A 21,880-nucleotide genomic window follows, 5' to 3' on the forward strand; every position below is an offset into this window, starting at 1 on the left:
TGGATGGACCCATATTGTGAAATGGCTGTTAGACAACATACAACATTCATCCTTAGATATTAGTTCAGCTATGCATACTGTATTGCATAGAGAATTTGTGGGACCTGATAATACACTGGTAGGTCTATTACTTCAATATCCAATTCATGACAAAGTTGATGCCGCTGAAATAATCAAAGAGTGTTGCTGGTGGGGACTATTAAATTTAGTGCAACTAATCTGCGAAAAAAATGATCACAAGAAATTAGATATGAAAGTGGCTATGAATACAGCTTGTAGCCGAAGTCATTTTGATTTGGTCGATTGGATGTTAGCTTATATCGAAAATAACTTGTTTGACATGCCAACTGCGTTTAATAAAGCAATACATGCAGATTGTGATGATTTGAATGCGTCTCTGATAACGCTTTTAATAAAAAGAATAGATAATGAGTTAATTAATATGGCAAGCCTATTGAAAATAAAAGATAAAGATTGTTTGTATGATATTGTTGAATGTGTTTTAGGAAGTGTAGATCATAACAAGTTTGATTTCCAAGAAGCATTTAACACTGTATATGATAAAATATACGGTGATGATGACAATGATATTAATTACAAGAAGGACAAGTACCTACCATTAATCAAACTAATACTTGAGAAGGTTAATCCTGAATCATTGGAGTTGAAGGACGTTTTGAATCAGGCATGTCGTGATTGTTCCTCGGATGTTGTTAAACTGTTGTTAGAAAATACTGATCATAAAAAGTTAGATGTAAAGAAAGCAATGAACATAGTATACAATGTTGGTGACCTTCTGCTGTTGTGTTTTTTTATTTTGGTCGGGTTGTTGTCTCTTTGACACATTCCCCATTTCCATTCTCAATTTTATAACTTATGGGTAAACAACAAAGGCGACAATGACGATTGGGCAAAGGGACAGGAGAAAGAGAAACAATATGAGAATGACAAAAAAGAGGAGCAGGAGATGGAAGAGCAAGAAGGAGAGAAGGAAGAGAATGAAGGTGGAAACACGGGAGATGAGGACAAAGAGGGGAAAAACATCAATGAAAAAAGAAACAAATACACATATTTGGTCAAACTGATTCTCAAGCAAGTAAATCATGACTCACTTGACTTAAAAAAAGTATTTAATCAAGCATGTCAGTATGGGTGTTTGGATGTTGTCACTTTGGTGTTAGAAAATAACAATCATAACAAGTTAGATATCATGGAAGCAGTAAACATAGTTTACAGCTCAGTAAAGGACAACTTCGACGATATTAGATACGAACCTTTGATTAATTTGATTCTCCGGAAAGTAAAAAAATACTATTTTGATTTTAAAGAGATAATGAGCAAAGCATGTCGGTATTGTTTTTTAGAAGTTTTGGCATTTGTGTTAAAAAATATCGATCATGAAAAATTAGAAATAATGGAAGCAGTCAACATAGTTTACAGCTCAATAAGGGACGATGACGATGATATTAGCGATCAAGGAAAAAAGTACGAACCTTTGATCAAACTGATTCTCGAAAAAGTAAATCATGACTTACTGGATTTTAAAGGAATAATGAGCAAAGCATGTCAGTATTGTTTTTTAGACGTTTTGACATATGTGCTAGAAAATATCGATCATGAAAAATTAGAAATTATGGAAGCCGTCAACATAATATACAGCCGAATATGGAACGAGGATGATGATGTTAATGAAATTGATGTACAGAGAGAAAATTACGAACCCTTAATCAAACTCATTCTGGGGAAAGTAAATCATGACTTACTTGACATTGAAGAGATAACGAACAAAGCATGTTCCTATGGTTGTTTAGATGTTGTCATGTTAATATTAGACAAAATCGATCTAAAAGAGTGTGATATGATTGAAAGTATAAATATAGTAAGCAACTCACCATGTCTCAACAATATGAATCATGATGCAATTGTATTAGAAATAATGTACAAAGCATGTTTTTATGGATATTCAGATGTTGTAACGTTTGCGTTGGAAAATACTGATCATAAAAAAATGGATATAATGAAAGCAGTAGACATTGCATACAGCTCAATCAGTGACATATATGACGAGAATGACATTTACGAGGAAAGAGAAATGAGGGAATCTATGATCAAACTGATTCTCGAAAAAGTGGATCATGACTTACTTGACTTGAAAGAGATAATGAACGACGCATTTTTTTTTGGTTTTCAAGACGTCGTCACGTTTTTGTTGGAAAATGCCGATCATGAAAAGTTAGATATAATGGATGCAGTAAACAGGGCATGCTACCTATTTTATATGAACGGGGATGATATCAATAGGAAAATTGAAAAGAGGGAACCTATGATCAAACTGATTCTCGAAAAAGCGGACCATGACTTACTTGACCTGAAAGAGATAATGAACAAAGCATGTCGTTATGATTGTGTAGATGTTGTTACTTGTTTGTTGGACAATTCCGATCATGAAAAGTTATATATAATGGAAGCAGTAACGAAAGCATGTAGTCAACTTTGTGACGATTATGAGCAAATTAAAATGAAAGAATCTTTGGTCAAACTGATTCTCGAAAAAGCGGATCATGACTTACTTGACTTGAAAGAGATAATGGACAAATCATGTCGTTATCATTATTTAAATGTTGTCACGTTTTTGTTGCAAAATACTAATCATGAAAAGTTAGATATAATGAAAACAGTAAATATAGTATACAGCTCAATCGGTGACGAAGATGACGACGATCGTGATATTTATGAGAAAAGAGAAAGGAATGAACCAGTAATCAAACTGATTCTCGAAAAAGTGGATCATGAATTACTTGACTTGAAAGAGATAATGAACAAAGCATGTCGCAATGGTCATCAAGATGTTGTCACGTTTTTGTTGGAAAATGACGATCATGAAAAGTTGCATATAATGAAAGCAGTAAACAGTGCATGCAACCCATCGATAGATGAGGAAAATGACGAGTACAGTTGTAAGGAAAATATTATAGAAATAATATTACAGAAAGTAAAAACGGACTTACTTGATATGGAGATACTAATGAATGAATCCTGTAGAAACGGTTGGTTAGCTATTGTCAGATGGTTAGTTGAAAATATTGATCATTCTATGTTTGATGTAGACACTGCATTCAGTCTTTTCATTCCTCATGATAGCATGGAAACTCTTCACATTTTCAAGTTACTCTTAAAAATCATCAGTCCAAATTTGTTTAATATAGGAACTGTTATCGAACAAGCTTCTCGTCTGAACCACACTGAAAAAGTTTTGTGGTTATTACAAAATAAGGATAGTTCATTATTTGAAATGAAATATGTGATGAATGAGGCTTGCCTAAATAGTAATCTACGGATAATAAAATATGTAATGGAGAATATTGACAAAGATAGTTTCGATGTTAGGTCTGCAATGAACAAAGCATGTCGCAGTTCAAAAACTAATTCTCTAGAAGCAGTTAAATGGCTTTCTGAAAATATTCCGCATGATATGTTGGATTTGGAAAGCGCAATGAACAATGCATGTCGTTATGGCATAGTTTCTGTTGTCAAATGGTTCTGGACAACACTAGATAGAAACTTGTTTAATGTGAAAACCGCATGGAACAATGCATGTTGTAATTGTAATGAGACATTACTATCATACCTAATCAACACAATGGACGAAAACATGTTGGATAAATCCAAGGCAATGTTGCAGGCTTGTCGGAATTATGTGGAAGGATATAAGGTTATTTTATTACTTTTTGAACAACCAAACATGCACACACCAGAAAACTGTAAAAAGGTTCTGAAAGAAGCGTGCGTTCACTCGAATCGACCTATAGTAAAGTGGATATTGGAAAATACTGATATTCAGCCATCAGAATTAAAAGAAATGCTAATATACACTATCAAAGCTACAATAAATAAATCGAATGATGAAGAAAAATCTGATCAAACATCTTTTGTTTGGTTTATGCTAGAGCATCCTAAGGTAAAAGAGCTGGAACGAAATGATTTGTCTGATGTTATGGAAGCTGTAAGCAGTATAGGACAGTTAGACATGGTACAACGACTATTGAACAACACAGAACAAAGCATGTTTAATATGCGAGCTATCGTTAACACGGCTTGTGAATCTGGAAAATTTGAAATCGTTGACTGGTTTCTGCAGAACATTGAATTAACAAACATTGACGTACAAACAGTAATGGTAGAATCATGTGGCTATGGTTGGTTGAAAAGCGTAAAATTGCTCTTGTCAAAATTTGAGAAAGAACATTTTGATATGAGGTCTTCAATGGACGAGGCTTGCTCATATGGTCGATATGAAGTGGTCAAATTTCTTCTCGACAATGTCGATTCTAATTTGATCGATACTAAATTAGTATTAGAGAAAGCGTGTGGATACGGATGGAAATATATTATCCTTTGGTTGTTTGACAATATAGAGAATTCATTTATTGATTTGGATATATGCATGTTTGAAGCGTGTGCGCAAGGTAGACTTGAAATAGTTGAACTATTTTTGTCAAAATATGGCACCAAAAACTTTGATGTGAACATATTAATCGATATATCGTGTAAAAACAGTAGAAACGCAGGTGTCGTGAAGATTTTTATCGAGAACTTTGAACTAGCACAATCAAATATAGATATCATTATCAAAAAAGCATGCACATACAGTTGGACGGAAATTGTAACATCGCTTATAGACGTGTGCAAACATAACAAAAACCTCATGGAAGAAGCAATGAAAACTGCTTGTATTAATAACAAGGTATTAAATAAAACTGGAAATCAACATCAAGTTTAGAAAACCTCCATTTCTTCTTACCTCTTAATTTCATGGTGTTAGTTCAATTATTTTTTAATTTGATGTAATTACCTTTTTTTTCTGTTTAGTTTTTTTTTTTCATATTCAACCTATTAATTATGTTTTACATACATATTGTGCATTATAACTTACCTTAGGAAATAAATTGCAAAACTTGATAGTAAGGCTTAACCTTTTCATGATTTGTAAACATGAAAATTTAGAAACTAAGCTTACTCCATGCATGCATGGACGAAGGTAACTAACGTTAACTTAGTCCATGCATGCATGGACTAACACAACAGACTTAGTCCATGCATGCATGCACTAAGGCAATTAACCCTAACTTAGTCCATGCTTGCATGGACTAACACAACAGACTTAGTCCATGCATGCATGGACGAAGGCAACCAAGGCTAACTTAGTCCATGCTTGCATGGACGAAGGCAACTAAAATTAACTTTTTTACAGTTTGAAAAATTTATAAATGCAAAATATTTAAAAAAAATCAAATTTTTCAAAATTAGAAAAAAAAAAAAAAATTAAAAAAAATTTTCTTTTAAAATTTAATTCTTATAAAAATAAATGAAAAAAACATGAAAAATTTACAAAATTATATTTTTCCCAAATGCTGAAAAAAGTTTAAATTCCATTTTTTTTTTCAAAATTAAACAAAAAGAAGAAAAAATGGTTAGTTATCACCACCAGATATATGTACCCTTGGATATAGGTATAAATGCCACATGAGAAGATTCACGTCTGCCAAAAGATTGGAATGTGTTCACATTTCATTTCAATGGTAAAAACTCTTCACTGAACAGATCAGTTGGAGGTGATTTGTTTAACATAACCTGGACAGTAGCTGCAATTAGTTCCTGAAAGTTCCTATTCATTTAGTAGTGGTAAGTGTTATTTTAGTTTGTTGTTATTATATCTGTAATAAACATGTTTTGTTGCACTATGATTTTTGCCTTTGTCTCAATAGCAGCCAACTTTTTGTATATATTATACATGCATTTAGTCGTCAAATCATCAACCCAACAATGTAAGATCTGTAAATTTGCTTTCAAAATTTTTTTGTTCTTCCCATGCCGGGATTCTAATCCATGCTACTGAGATATTGTGACACCAAATCTGTACAATTTTTAAACACCAGAGAAGAGCAGATGATTTAACACTTTTGTGTAATCCAGCATTATATAAGATGTTTTTGTATCTTATGTTATTATTGCAGTTTGAGCATTTAAAAACATGTTCATTATGTCCATTGGTTGTGTTTGGTTGCTGTCTGCCATATTAAATGGATTTCCTTTTTTTGTTATTTGCTTAAATTTGTCTATTAGTTTTCTCTTTTGAAATTTAATAAAAACAGTTCACAAATCAAGTGTGCTGGGCTTATTTTAATTAACCTTCATCAGAAACATACTAACAAAAATTTGAAAGCAAATGATGTAGATAGCATTATCTTGGGACTTAATAAGCCCATGTATAACGATCTTTAAATTCAGGCTTTTGCTCATTGTTGAAGACTTCAGGTGACCTGTACTTGTTTACATCAATGCCCTACTATGCAGGGCTAGTAGTTGTCTCAATTGCAATCATTCAATGTATCCTTGCTTTTGTATCATTTAAAGACTTCAATTCTTTAAATCATTTCAGTTAACACATTTTAATTTCAAAACATTCAACAGATATTTCCAAATAACAAATTTTGTAAACAACAGATATAATTGGTAACTGGTAATTATTTTACAGTCAATATGTTTTTATATTTATCAAGAGGCATCATAATCATGTTCATTAAATTCTTTCCTTGTCAGACTGTTACTGATCTCAAAACCAGTGAAAATTGCAAGTAGCTTTTAGTTTCTAGTAGTACTATTTTGATAAGATGTGTAGTTTTTCGTCATTTCTTTTGATGTTCTGTCATATCCAGTCAGACTATTTCACATGTTGAACTTATTCACAATTATATTTCATCTGTAAAGGCTAAATAATGCAACTTCTAATGCAGGGAGACATGAGGGTTACTAATTTTTTAAATGTATAACTAGTATTTATCTAATACAGTATATTTTTTAATATCAAAATAAAAATAACTAAAACTGAGTATTTTAAATAACAATATTTATTTGCCATTTTTTTCCGTTTTCCGTTATCTAACTTTAGTTTGCCTCAACTAAATGTAATGAAACTTATAAATCTAGGAAATGTGTAGAACATATTGTTGTTAATTGACCATGTTGATTTGCCATAATTTATCACATTCACGCATATTCATTGCAAAAACATCTTCTTTTTCATAAGTGTCTACAGGAGCTTGTGTTTCCGTATCTTTTCTTTAAAGAATCGTCATGATAGCTTCTGTTCCCTTCAAATTCGAGACATAAATGAGATCTTCAGGAAAATATCTGCTCTTTATATCTTAATCTGAAAAAACAAAACAAAAAATATGCTTTGACATAGTTTGACATATTTTTACAAGATTGTACATACTGAAATGTCTTGCCTGCTTTATGGTCATGATTGAACTTTTTGTTGCATGTTTCAATCTGAAGAATATACCACAATTAGTTCCTAAAACATATACACATGACTAAATTTTTCTTCAAACATGATTTTTATTTATTTACTAATCAAGGTGAGAGTAGACAATGAAAAATAGATAAACATTTATAGATTACCGTAGCTTCTCAACTTTAATTTGATATCAACAAAATGTATTGTGGCAATTTCTCAAATATCAGTGGTGGATCCAAGGGGAGGGTTCCGGTGGTTGGAACCCCCCTTTTTTTGAGACGATCAATGCACTTGAATGGAGAAATTTAGTTTGAACCCCCCCTTTAGGAATGTCTGAATTCACCCCTGAATATAATACAGGTTACCCAATCATCACAGTTGGTTGACCATTATGGATAAACCATTTCACAGATGATATCGGATATTTCTTACTTCGTACCTACAATCCCCTTTCCTTTTCATGAATGTGACCTACCGAAATAGACTATATATATATACCAAGTTTGTAATAATATGTGCAACACAAAGGGTGCCACATGTGGAGCAGGATCTGCTTACCCTTCTGGAGACCCTGAGATCACCCCCAGTTTTGGTGGGATTTGTGTGGCTCAGTTTTTAGTTTTTAATGTTGTTTCTAGCTAGTGTACTATTAATTGTCTGTTTGTCTTTTTCATTTTTATATATATATAGCCATGGCGTTGTCAGTTTATTTTCGATTTATGAGTTTGGATGTTGCTATGGTATATTTCACCCCTCTTTTTTTTAACAGGAGGTTAATAAGCTGTTATTAGCAATGGATGTTAGTAGCCATTTAATTCTTTTAAATTAAAACTAGTCTTAAGTACTGAACCATGTTTGATTGAAATATTTGTAGATGCTATATAAATGACACACTTCTTCAAACATCAATAACAGTTATAATCATACCTTTGCTGACTTCAGCATTTGGTTATGTCTTCAGTTTCTTTTCTCATCTGTCATAGTATCAATATTATATATGTAGCATACCACCATATTGATGCATTCTGTATTACAAATAGTTACTCAACAGTTTTATCTTAGCAATCTTTTGGTGTTTTTTTTATCAGAAACTACATGTTCTATATTCTGGAAATCTTACAATGCATGGAAAAGCTGAAATTATAAATTAGGTAAATAAATTTTAATTAATATGAAACGACACAATCAGCTTTTTTAATGATAAATGTGTACTAAGTTTCAAATTGATTGGACTTTAACTTCATCAAAAACTACCTTGACTTAAAAAACTTTAACCTGAAACTGAGGAAACACTTTTAATTTCTATGTTCAGTGAACCATAAAAATGGGGTCAAAAGTCTTTAATTTTATTTTAAAATAAGAAAGATCATATCATAAGGAATATTTGTACTAAGTTTCAAGTTGATTGGACTTCAGCTTCATCAAAAACTATCTTGACCAAAAACATTAAACTGAAGTGGGAAGAATGGATGGACAGACAAACAAACAGACGAAAGGACGCACAGACTAGAAAACATAATGCTTCTCTACTATTGTAGGTAGAGCATAAAAATTCATAAAAGAACTAGCAAAAAAAGGCACCAACAAAAAGAAACAAATCTAAAGTAATTGTCCATTAACCAGGAAACCCTTGTTTTCCCCTTTTGTTGCTCCTAATTCATAAACAGATTGAGTCATAACTCCAATATTCCAACCCTTACTATCCTTTGTGGTGTGGAAACTTCAGGCATTTCTATAAACTGTACTACAAATTATTGTCTGGACAATAGAAAATTGATTATTTGGGCCCCTTTTATACCCCTTTTTCCTACACCAAAGGGACCATAAATTAACCCCCAAATCAATCCAAACCTTCCTTTTTGTGGTTTCAAACTTCAAAGATTTATATTTACTTATGCTAAAACTATTGGCATTTTTTTTAATTAAACTTAAGTTATCATATATAACTTCAAATAACTGATTTTTACTGAAGTTATATATGTTGGTAAATTTCAAAATCACATCTTTAAGGTGGTACCCAACACTTGAACTAAAATTAATTTGGCTCGTTTAATTTTCTTAAAATTTTGACAAAGTATTTACTTTGACTCTTTGACAAAAATATAATTTTTTTTTTTTTTTGAACCAACCGTTTTATCAGAAAAATTACACTGGTTATATAGCAGTTTGACAAACACTCATTTTGATCATTGAAAAGCTTAATATCCCTTTAACAACACAACGTAATTACAACGTTTAGCTGACTTTACAGAGTTATCTCCCTGTGGTGTTAGGTACCACCTTAAAAGTTGTGTGAAATAATTCAAATATAACTTTTGGATTACCTCCCTTATACAGCTTTCAAATTGTCTTGACTATCCTTTAACCAGAAAAATGATAGTTTTTCATCTTTTTTGCCCCTTATTCGTAAATGGTTTTATCTATACCCTCAGCCAATCCTAACCATCCCATAGTAGTATAGAGGGGTATAATTTTAGAAAGATCAAACATGTACACTTTTACACAAGTCATTAACTTAAAACAACAAAAATGCTTGTGTTTGGCCCATCATTCATGACTGTTTGCCCCATAACCCTAAAAATAAATTCCAACCTTCTTCTTATAATAATTTAATATTTAACATTGTGGTACAATTTCAGAGGAATTGAAATACTTATACACAACTTATTGTCCTGAAACTAGATAAATGCTTGTTTTGGTCCCCTTATCCTAAACCTTAGGGACCATAACCCCCAATATCAATCCCAAGCTTCCTTTTGTTGTTTTAAACATTGTGTTAAAATTCTATTCATTTCTATTAACATGATTAACTTATACTAAAGTTATTATCTGGAAACCATCGATCCGTCTTCGAAAGATGCTCAGCTGACCACAAAGACGATGTGATACCAATATAATTATATGATTGCAAAAATTTTATGATTGTATAAAAAGGTATTCTAGACTTTAAACTAGAGGCTCTAAAGAACCTGTGTCGCTCACCTTGGTCTACATGTATGTGAATATTAAACAAAGGAAGCAGATGGATTCATGACAAAATTGTGTTTTGGTGATGGTGATGTGTTTGTACCTCTTACTTTACTGAACATTCTTGCTGCTTAAAATTATCTCTATAAATAATGAACTTGACCCAGTAGTTTTAGAGGAAAATGTTAGTAAAAATTTACAAATTTTATGAAAATTGTTAAAAAATGACTATAAAGGACAATAACTCCATAGGGGATTAATTGACCTTGTTGACCATTTCGGTCATGTTGACTTATTTGTAAATCTTTCTTTGCTGAACATTATTGCTTTTTACAGTTTATCTCTATCTATAATAATATTAAAGATAAAACCAAAAACAGCAAAATTTCCTTTAAATTACTAAATCAGGGGCAGCAACCCAACAATGGGTTGTCTGATTCATCTGAAAATTTCAGGTCAGATAGATCTTCACCTGTTAAACAATTATACCAACTATACCCTTGTCAGATATATGCTCTAAATGCTTTGGTTTTTGAGTTGTAAGCCAAAAACTGTATTTTACCCCTATGTTCTATTTTTAGCCATGGTGGCCATCTTGGCTGGTTGGCCGGGTCATCTGACATATTTTTTTAACAAGATACCACAATGATGATTGTGGCCAAGTTTGGTTTAATTTGGCCCAGTAGTTTCAGAGTTCTAGAAGATTTTTGTAAAAGTAACAACGCCGGATGCAAAGTGATGGGAAAAGCTCAGTAGGCCCTTTGGGCTAGGTGAGCTAAACATTACTTTTTTTCTAGTTTATAACTGAGTGAAGGCAATATCATATATATATACCCAATAAATCATCAAATTCTAAACATATTTCTATGTTGATTAAAGTGAAGCTTTTTATTATTTGATGCAAATTTTATGTTTGGAGAGCATTCTACAGCTATTTTCCAGTATTCATTTAGGAATTACTTGATCATCAAAAAAGCGGTGTTTAAAATATAATACAGGGGACTCATATTCATTTTAACTTTATTTCGTGCTGCTACTTTTGATTTTACACAGTTAAGATGGCTCAGACTTATTCAAAGTCTCTATCAGAATGCTGTATTATTTTAATCTTTACAAAGAGTACCTCAAATTTGTCGAAAAAAGTAGGGGTTCCAGACCATTTAAGCTCAAAATTTTACTTTAAATAGGTACAAGCATGTTAAAGGGACCATTTTCAATGAAATGATAGGGAAAATAGAGGTGCTGACATATTTTTATGGGATATCAAATAAAAACTGTCTGTGATACCTCAGGTGTGACCTGGTCCAAATCTGTAATGTACAAAGCTGAAATATAGCTTCAAATATTAAGCAAATACAAGGACTTATATATACATGTATGCGTCCCTGGCAAATACAAGGGTCACCAATAAGGAAAAATAAAAATTTTGCCTTAAAACCCAAATTTTGGAGGGAAAATGGTGAAATTGGGTGAAATGTCAATTTGAGCCTTTAGCAGACCTGTACAGAAATTGCTAACAAAACCACATAGAAGCACATTTCAGAGATGCAAGTAAGAATTGTATAGCTTAAAATTTATAAAAAAAACATAAATATTTAAAAGTTTTTAGGAAAGTTAATTGTTCAATAACATGTAAATTATTCTCACTGATTTTTGTGATAATTGTCTTTTGATGGATCAATAATAAAAAAACAAACTTTTTGTTTTGATTTATAAGCTAGTAGTCAGCTTGGAATTAATAAAAACAATGATGTCATGGATGTATGAACTGTAAATCACGAAAACAGGAATTTATTACAAGGATTTACAAGTTCGTTTAAAATTACATTTTGTATATTCTGAGACTTGTATTAAAAAACAAATGATTTTGTTAAAAAATAGCAATGAAGATAAATTTATACATTGTACTCCAGTGTTCTACTATCATGACAGTGACTAAGCAAATAGGGGAAATAATAAATTGGTTGTGGCAATACAAAAATTCAGCAAATTTTTCAACAAACTTTAACATGTAATGTTCAAATAATTAACATTATGCCACTGGAGTATAAAAAAAAAATCAGAGCAAATTGATCCAGGGCGAACAAGTACAAGTGTGAGTGATAAATTTGTCCTGGTAAAATATGTCAGGGCGGACAAATATTACTATATAGTATAAAAAGTCCATTGTTACAAAATTTACTAGTATATATTTAGTCCAATATTAGTTATATACGTCCCCAACCAAATTTTCCTAGGTAATCATGTCCTATAAAATCCTATAAAAGATTCAATTACTTGCATTTGCAAACTTAAATCTTATGTTTTAGTAATTTTTAAGAGTCACATAGTTAAATTTTTGATAAAATTTATGTCCCCAGACTATTAATTTTCCCACAAAGTCATGTCCATGTCATTAGAAGTCCTAGGTTTAAATGTCTTTGCCTTTAATTTTTAAAAGTGAATATGAATGTAATATGTTTTAACATTGTTATAGACAAAACGAAAGAGTTGTGTATCAATCTGTTACAGCTAATTTCCTAAAGCATGTAGAGCAAGACTTAAGTTAGCTTGCTTGCTTTGTATTTAAACTGTACACTCATTATGATAATATCCAATTAAATTCAAATATTAAATATACAGGTTAAACTATGCCTAAATATATTATATAAAGATGACCATCATGTCAATCATATTTACAAAGCTTGTATAAACAATTATACAAACAAAGAAGGCAAGCCAACCAAAGTTTTGCATTACATGCATTAGGAAATTAGCTGTAAATAAAATTTGTCTCCAGACTAATTTTCCTAGGAAATCATGTCCATGTCATATTTTCCTAGAAAATCATGTCCATGTCATTAGTATTGAATTCCTACATGTAGGTAAAAATGTCCTAGTCCAAATAATTATGACAGCTTGAAAGGCTATTATATTTTTTTTCTTTGACGCCTTACTTCGACGAACTAAGTAAGGCGTCAAAGAAAAAAAATATAAAAGCCTTTCAACTTACAAGACGTCATAATTTGACGAAGTAAGGCGTGAAAGAAAAAAAATATAATAGCCTATCAAGACGTCATAATTATTTGGACTAAAAATGTCCATGTCTTTTATTATAAAAAATGTTATAAGCAAAGGAAACTGAATATTTATGTTTTTAATAATTAGGTTATTAAGGAAATATTCTTCATTTTTATTGGAAAAAAATTTCTTCTATTGTCCAATCCTATCTATAAAAAAAAAAATCTTCTATTTTAAAAATATATTTTATGATACAAAAAAACTATTAGAAAAACAAGTCTTGTGACATATTTTCCTAGGAAAACAAGTTACAAACATAAATTACTAGCTATGGACTGATTTTCTAAGGGAGACAGGAGACAGGGAGAAAGGAGGTAGGAGAAAGGGGTGGGAGAAAGGGGGTAGGAGAAAGGAGAGGAAGGTTGGGAAAAAGGAGAAGTTGGAGAAAAAAATAAAATATGAAGAAATAAAATATCTCTCTTTTTTCCGGTAAATTAAAAAAATAAAATAAGGAGAAGAGGGGTAGAGTGGGGCGCTCATATTCGCCGTGGACACAATTTCGCCGTTTTATGTTTTTGAGGTGTAAAAACTTCAAAGGATGGTTGAAATGGAAGAAATATGCCGTTAAATTATATTTTATAAACATATATATTAGTAACTATTTTTGAAAATGAGACCAAATTTCGGCACTTACGGCAAAGAGCCGAAAAATAAACAACGATTTTCAGCCAATTTCCTAAATGACAAAATTGATTTCAAAGAAGCATTCCTTAGTAATTCTTTGACTGATTGTCCTAAATTTCATTTTTTTTTATACCTTTCAAATGTCTACTATTCGTCTATAATGAATTTTATTTGATAAATATTGTTTAAACTGCAGTTATTTGGTTTTAAAAAGATATGTAAAAATGGCGAATATGTGTCCCCCGTTGACAAAAAATTAAGAAATTTCAAACCCGCTATAATTCAACTTTTTAGATGATTTTACTCAAAACAAACACGTTTTCAAGCTAAGAATATTTTGCATTTGAAGTTATCTTCATATAGAAATACCAGTATACTTCAAAAACACAAAGACCTTAACAGAAACTGAAGAAAACATGGAAAGATGTGGCGAAAATGAGCACCCCACTCTAGGAGAAAGGAGAAAAGAGGTGAGAGAAGGAAAAAGAGTACCCCCTGTCCTCCCCCTCATATAACTGCATTTTCAGATCCTTTTTTCGCTTGTTCTATTAAAATCTTACCACGTAAATTCCTTAACTCTCTTTTTTATTTAATTGAATGTTGATTTTGATTGCCTTAAAACAAACTGTTTTTCCTGTGAATAATTTTCAATCTCCTTGCTTCTAGTATGAAAAATTTGCAAATCATCTTTGACAGACGACGCGAGCACGAATCGCAATCTGTCAACAAGGTTCTAAATGCACATAAAAATAGTCCGCTGTCGAGTTTTAGTTTGATTTAGAATGACAAGACATTTCATCGTTCTTTGTAGAACAAACCATGATATCAATACACATTTGTATTTTATTGATCTTTCTAGGGATGTTGCGACTTTAATAATAAATATTCGTGTAGTAATATGCCCTAACTTTTCTGTACGAAATGAGACCGTAAAGGCAGAGCAAACGAAACTTGAGGATGAAGATGAAGATGTGTTGATAAGATCTGAAACGTAAAATGCATAAAATTTAAATTTTCTCGGTAAAAAGTCACTTACTATTATTTCTCTTTCAAAACTGCCATTAAGGAAACACGCATTAAAATACCCGTTTGGAAAAAGGGGGGTGGGGGAGGTCTCAACGGAAGATTCCGGGAACGTTCGGCCTGATATATAATATTTAGCCGTCATGTTAAGAATGTAAATTATTTGAATTAATATGGGGAAGTTTGTTGAAATGTTCGCCGACTATGGCCAGATAATTTTTTTCCATTGATTTGTGACTAGGCCTAATAAACTTTTGAGCTGCAAAAACAAACAGTTTCTTTTAACGGAGCTATCCATTTGATTTTAGGGGGGGGGGGGGGGGGGGGGCTAGGATAAAATTTGAAAAAATAGGCAGGGCAGGAGTTTTGAGTTAAGAAAAGGCAGGATGACACACTTGCCAAAAAAAAATAAGACAATTTTGGTAAAAAAGTCTGGATAAACTTTAAAAAAAAAAGGCAGGACCAGAGACATATAATAAAATGTATTATATGTCTCTGGCAGGACCGAACACAGTGAAAAATAAAAAGGCAGGACAGAGATTACAGCTAAAAAAAAGGCAGGACAAAATTTACATCCTAGCCCCCCCCCCCCCCCATAAAAATCAAATGGTAGCTAAATGGAGCTACCATTTGATTTTTATGGGGAGGCTAGGATGAAAAATTTTGTCCTGCCTTTTTTTTCAAATTTTATCCTAGTAATAATGATACAACTGATACAAATCAAAATATAGAGAACAAAAATCACAACTTTTCTAATACATCCCTTAATGTCCCTATTACACGTAAAGAAATCAAAGACTGTATTAAGAAGTTAAAAAAGGGAAAATCTGGAGGTCCTGCTTTTTAATAAGATACGTAACTCAGAAAATTCCCCAAAATTTGGAACATTTCTCTATTGACATCAATTTATAAATCTGGTGACCCATGATGGCATCTGATTGTGGGAACTATAGAGGTATAAATCAAAATCAAATATATTTTATTGTCAATTAAAGACGCCCATTACAGGCAGAATAATCACAAGTTAAATTTGGTACAATGATTACAAAATGATTACAATTATTTGAATACAATTAAATCAATGATTACAATGAAAAGACAAGAAAGACACACTAATGATCACTAATGTGCATTCATAAAATGTATCATGTTTCAACTTGACAAATACAGTGATCCTAAAAAATAAAAAAGAATATAGGAAACTAAATTTAGATATTCTGGGTTTTCCCCTGGTGTTTTTATGATCCTACATTTAAAATGAGAAGTTTTATAAATATCTAAATTTCTAAATTATGCCTCTGTCTTTTTACAGTAAAATATATAAGTACACTAAGTTTCTAATAGTTGTTTTCGAACAACATTTAAATAATTAATTAAATTGCTTACTTGATTAAAAATGTGACTATCTTCATTGGACATTAGCCAAATAAATTGTGATTGATAGTCTAAATTGTGAAAGTTTTTGTAACTTTTAACTATGTTGGAAATAATGGAAACTCTCTCATTTTCCAAAGATGAACATTTAAGTAAAAAATGGAGTTCATCTTCCACTTCTTTTTTACAAAGATTACAAATTCTATCCATTGCCTGAAGTCCCCTGTATCTGCCTCTCTCTATTTCTAAATCATGATTACTAATTCTGAATTTTGTCATCTGAATTCTCAGATTCCTATTACCTATAGCCAAATAAGGTTCAGAATATATATTTCTCTTAAACAGTCTGTATGTTCTAAGTTTATTTCCAAATGACATATTTTTTCTGTCATCGTTTAAAGATGAATACCACAACTTATTATACTTTAATTTAAGTTTGTTTAAAATAAATCTTTTCAAGTTTGATTTCATATTAAAAACTTGTGATAAATCTATGTCTTAATATTTTGCTAATGAATTTATAGAATTAAACCAACTTTTCTTACTATGGTTTGATAAGGATTTTGATACAAGGAGAGCTTCAGACAATAATTGGTCCTCTGTACTTGTTAAACGTTATAAGTACGGAAAGGATATCTCCCAAGCTCACCTATCACTGCCATATTTGTGCTTCTCTTTCCTACTCCCAGTGAAAATTTACATATTTTAGAATGAATTGATTCAATTTGCAGTTCTTTACATAATTTTTCAAAATAACAATCTCCTTTTTCAGTTAACTTTTTTGAATCTAAAGCACCCCAAATTTCACTTCCATAAGTTAAAATTGGTTTAACTGTGTGGTCAAATATATGAAGTAAAGTTTTAATTTTGGGTTTATGACCTTTAAATATTTTATAAATTTTAAAAAGAGCTTTTAGTCCTCTTTTATATAGATCATGTTTAGCCTCTGTAAAGCTTCCAGAGGCACTAAAGTTTATTCCTAAATATGTATACTGTCTAGCTTTGTCAATAGGACAATTATTTGATTTAAAAGATGAATGATTTATTTTTCCTGTACAGTTGAAAACCAAACACTTTTGAATATTGGTACTATAAATCCTTTTGCCCACATAGTAGGGAAGGAGCCAGTTAAAAGAATATGATTAAATAATTTTTTGAAACTTAGAAATGACTGGCTACATTTTAGCATTTCATTTAGGATCATGTCAAAGCCACTTGACTTCTTATTTTTTAATGTATATATAGCTGTAATTATTTCTTTATCACTAATTTGGAAGTCAAGTTATTATTGATATCGGAATATGCAGATGGTCTCCAGAACTCTCTTGATTCTTTACAAAAACATGGTACTGAATGGAAACTGGACTTGAACCATAAGAAAACAAAAATTATAATTTTCTCTAAAACTAAAAGTAAATTAAAAAAACGTTTACTTTTATTACAGTTCTAATACAATTGAAATTGTTGATTGTTATAAATACTTAGGAGTTGATTTTCATAGCTCTGGAAAATTTATACAAGTAGTGTCAAGCCTCTCAGATAAAGCTAAAACAGCATATTTTTCATTGAAGTCAAAACTACCATACATATGTAGTGAAAATTTGTCTGTTAAGACTTGGCTCCAGCTTTTTAATTCAATGATAACTCCTATTTTAACTTATGGATCAGAAGTATGGTTATCAGAATTCAAACCAAATTTTGAAGCATTTATAGACAAAAGTACATTAGACAAAACACAAAACTCCATATTTAAAAACATACTTGTGGTTCATGGAAAGTCTTCCAATCTAGCAGTGCGGTGTGAATTAGGCACTTTACCCATTCGCATTAAATGTAATCAACTTATGTGTAAATATTATGAGCGTCTCAATAATATTGGTGAACAGTCTGGTGGTCCGCATGAAATTTTCAAGGCTGCTTAAGCCTTTTGAAGTGGACAAAACTCTCACAAATAGAGAAAATTCATGGTCTTATAAACTATCTGAATTAATACAATATATTGCAATACCCTTTAAAAAGCATTGTAATAGTAATTTCAAACAGAAACTAGAAGATTTCTACAAAAATAAAATTATATTTTAACTTTCTAAAATAAAAGATGGACACTGTGGTAAACTTATATTTTTTAGTAAAATTTAAACAACAAGAATATTTAAATTTTAATATTCCTAAATTAAATACCTTTAACCCTTTCCTCCATAATGACGCCTTTTGACGCCACCCCCCTTACTCAATAATGACGCCTTTTGACGCCTTTGTAGTACCTCAGTTGAAACACTTTGACTACAAAGTGTCTGCAGTTGACTTAATAAAATTGGTATCCATTATGAAAAAGAATATCATAGGAATATATATATATCCGACTCAAATTTATTTGATGAAATAGTTGTTTTTCGCAATGCTTTAATACTTTAAAGCATATGTTCAGCATTTTATTAAAAAAAATCCTATGCGAATCAAGTATGCAAAAAAAAAAATTTCAATGGAGGAAAGGGTTAATTGAAAAAAACTCACTTAATTAATAATAAGAATAATGCACACTCATTAGCAATAGAAACTGGGAGGTATGCAAGACCAACAATACCATCTAATGAGAGATTTTGTAAATTTTGCACAGGAAAAATTGAAAATGAGATTCATTTCTTGATTGAATGTCTGCAATATAACAAAATTAGATCTAAATATAAAATTAATGATATAAATTTAAATAATTTGGATGAAAATTTTACCAAAATGTTAAATCCTATGTCGGAAAAGGAATTAAGTTAAAATCTATTTGTATGTATATTGAAGAAGCTCTTAATTTGAGAGACCACCATACCGTTTCATCAGATAATAATCCTTGACAGTAGTTTGTCCATATACATATATATATATATATAAATATCTTATATTGTGTGTTTTAAGTAAATATATGAAAATCTAGAATAATACTGAAATATAAGTCTATGGTATCAATATCAGTTTATAATGTATTTGTATACATAGAATTGGCTTGACTTGTTCCATGAATCTTTATTTCATTTGTGTGTTGTTTTAATATTATTAATTATCTGTATTTGGATCACACCTCTATTGAGCTCTTTCCAATAAAATATTGAATTGAATTAAATAAACAGGAATCTCGGGAGGGAGCACTTCCTATACATATAAGGTGTCAGCTGGGAACAGTATATTTAATACATGTACACATGTTCCCAATGCATAGTCGGATCCTTGCCCCCCCCCTTTTCGTGGGAAAAAATGGTTTATCAGGGGCGGATTTATCATTAAGGAGGGGGCCTTCCCCCCCTTTTTAGCTCACCTGGCCCAAAGGGCCAAGTGAGCTTTTCTCATCACTTGGCGTCCGGCGTCGTTAACTTTTACAAAAATCTTCTCCTCTGAAACTGCTGGGCCAAATTAAACCAAACTTGGCCATAATCATCGTTGGGGTATCTAGTTAAAAAATTGTGTCTATTGACCCGCCCAACCAACCAAGATGGCCGCCATGGCTAATAATAGAACATAGGGGTAAAATGCAGTTTTTGACTTATAACTCAAAAACCAAAGCATTTAGAGCAAATCTGACATGGGGTAAAATTGTTAAACAGGTCAAGATCTATCTGCCGTGAAATTTTCAGATGAATCAGAGAACCCATTGTTGGGTTGCTGCCCCTGAATTAGTAATTTTAAGGAAATTTTGCTGTTTTTTGGTTATTATCTTGAATATTGTTATAGATAGAGATAAACTGTGAACAGCAATAATGTTCAGCAAAGTAAGATTTACAAATAAGTCAACATGACTGAAATGGTCAGTTGACTCGTTTAGGAGTAATTGCCCTTTATAGTCAATTTTTTACCATTTTTCGTAAATCTTAGTTATGTTTTATAAAAATCTTCTCCTCTGAAACTGCTGGGCCAAATTAAACCAAACTTGGCCACAATCATCATTTGGGTATCTTGTTTAAAAATTGTGTCCGGTGACCCGCCCAACCAACCAAGATGGCCGCAATGGCTAAAAATAGAACATAGGCGTAAAATGCAGTTTTTGGCTTATAACTCAAAAATCAAAGCATTTAGAGCAATCTTACATGGTGTTAAATTGTTCATCAGGTAAAGATCTATCTGCCTTGAAATTTTCAGATGAATCCGACAACCCATTGTTTGGTTGCTGCCCCTGAATTAGTAATTTTAAGGAAATTTTGCTGTTTTTGGTTATTATCTTGAATATTATTATAGATAGAGATAAACTGTAAACAGCAATTATGTTCAGCAAAGTAAGATTTACAAATAAGTCAACATGACTGAAATGGTCAGTTTACCCATTTAGGAGTTATTGCCCTTTATAGTCAATTTTTAACCATTTTTCGTAAAACTTAGTAATGTTTTACAAAAATCTTCTCCTCTGAAACTACTGGGCCAAGTTAATTATAGATAGAGATAATTATAAGCAGCTACACTACCAACAATTTGACTAGCGTTTACATGTACATTAAATGCCGCTATAAAAACAGTACTTTTAGGTAACATTACTAATCAGTACATTAAATGCCGCTATAAAAACAGTACTTTTAGGAAACATTACTAATCAGTACATTAAATGCCGCTATAAAAACAGTACTTTTAGGAAACATCACTATTCAGTACATTAATTTCTATATCATTTTCAGTAATGTTGGGAAAAAGTTGATTACAGTACTGAAAATTACAGTCATTTTTCAGTACTGAAAATTTCAGCCATTTTTCAGTACTGAAAATTTCAGCCATTTTTCAGTACTGAAAATTTCAGCCATTTTTCAGTACTGAAAATTTCAGCCATTTTTCAGTACTGAAAATTTCAGTCATTTTTCAGTACTGAAAATTTCAGTCATTTTTCAGTTCTGAAAATTTCAGTCATTTTTCAGTACTGAAAATTTAAGTAATTTTACAGTACTGAAAATTCAATCATTTTTAAGTACAGAAAGTTGTAGTCAAATTCAAGACCTAATAAAAAAAACCTCGGTTATGCTATCACAAATATCATAAGCCCCAAGGGTGAGTTGGGAATAGAAATTTGCTCACTTGGTCCTGTTCCGACCGGCAGTAAAAAGCTTGTTAAAGTGAAGCGTCCGTCTGGCTGTGAAAGATGTATCAAGTTTGCAGCTTCGTCCTGTCAGAATGCATATATCGAGGTTTAATCCAACGCCTCGAGTAAAGAGAGTGACAAGATCTCTGCACGTTAAGAACCCTTGCAACAACTCTTCTTGTTGCATGGCAAAATTTCTGTCCCTTACTTATATACCTTTATTTTCCAGTGGAAGTCGAAATTCCCCCTGATCATCATCGGGATGGGCCTCTATTATTACAAGACCTACTAGTACCTGTTGTATTTATTGTTAACTTGTTCTCGTCCAGAACCATCGTGAAATATTTGCCACTGGACATATAGCAATCAACAATCAGTAAAAATCAATCATCAACAAATATCATAAGTTGGTTTGGGATAAAAACAAGAATTTTATTTTAAAACTCCATAGCTATATGTATTCTTTCATTTCAACACATTAATATATT

General features: G+C 31.4%; 1 protein-coding gene and 1 long non-coding RNA gene across 6 annotated transcripts in view; one reads left to right on the plus strand and one right to left on the minus strand.

Moving 5' to 3' along the window:
• Window positions 1-5,549: 5,549 nt before the first annotated feature.
• The window catches only part of LOC134709166 (uncharacterized), a 47,682-nt gene continuing 31,351 nt past the window's right edge, over window positions 5,550-21,880 (plus strand). The window contains exon 1 of one of the 5 annotated variants that reach the window (XR_010105905.1): window positions 5,550-5,682. Coding sequence is in view for 2 of the 5 variants with exons in the window: in XM_063569347.1 (XP_063425417.1) it covers window positions 14,734-14,942 (209 nt within the window). In the remaining 3 variants the exon portion in view is untranslated. Of the gene's footprint in view, window positions 5,683-14,600; window positions 14,972-21,880 lie in introns of those variants that run through there. The other 4 variants (XM_063569347.1, XM_063569348.1, XR_010105904.1 and 1 more) reach the window with 4 other exon arrangements.
• On the minus strand, window positions 7,099-14,646 carry LOC134709167 (uncharacterized). Its single transcript, XR_010105907.1, has 3 exons — window positions 14,512-14,646; window positions 8,228-8,434; window positions 7,099-7,210 (listed from the first exon to the last, which is right to left on the minus strand). It is a non-coding gene; the product is annotated as an uncharacterized LOC134709167 (long non-coding RNA).

The sequence above is a fragment of the Mytilus trossulus genome, chromosome 3, assembly GCF_036588685.1.
Source record: "Mytilus trossulus isolate FHL-02 chromosome 3, PNRI_Mtr1.1.1.hap1, whole genome shotgun sequence".
NCBI lineage: Eukaryota > Metazoa > Mollusca > Bivalvia > Mytilida > Mytilidae > Mytilus > Mytilus trossulus.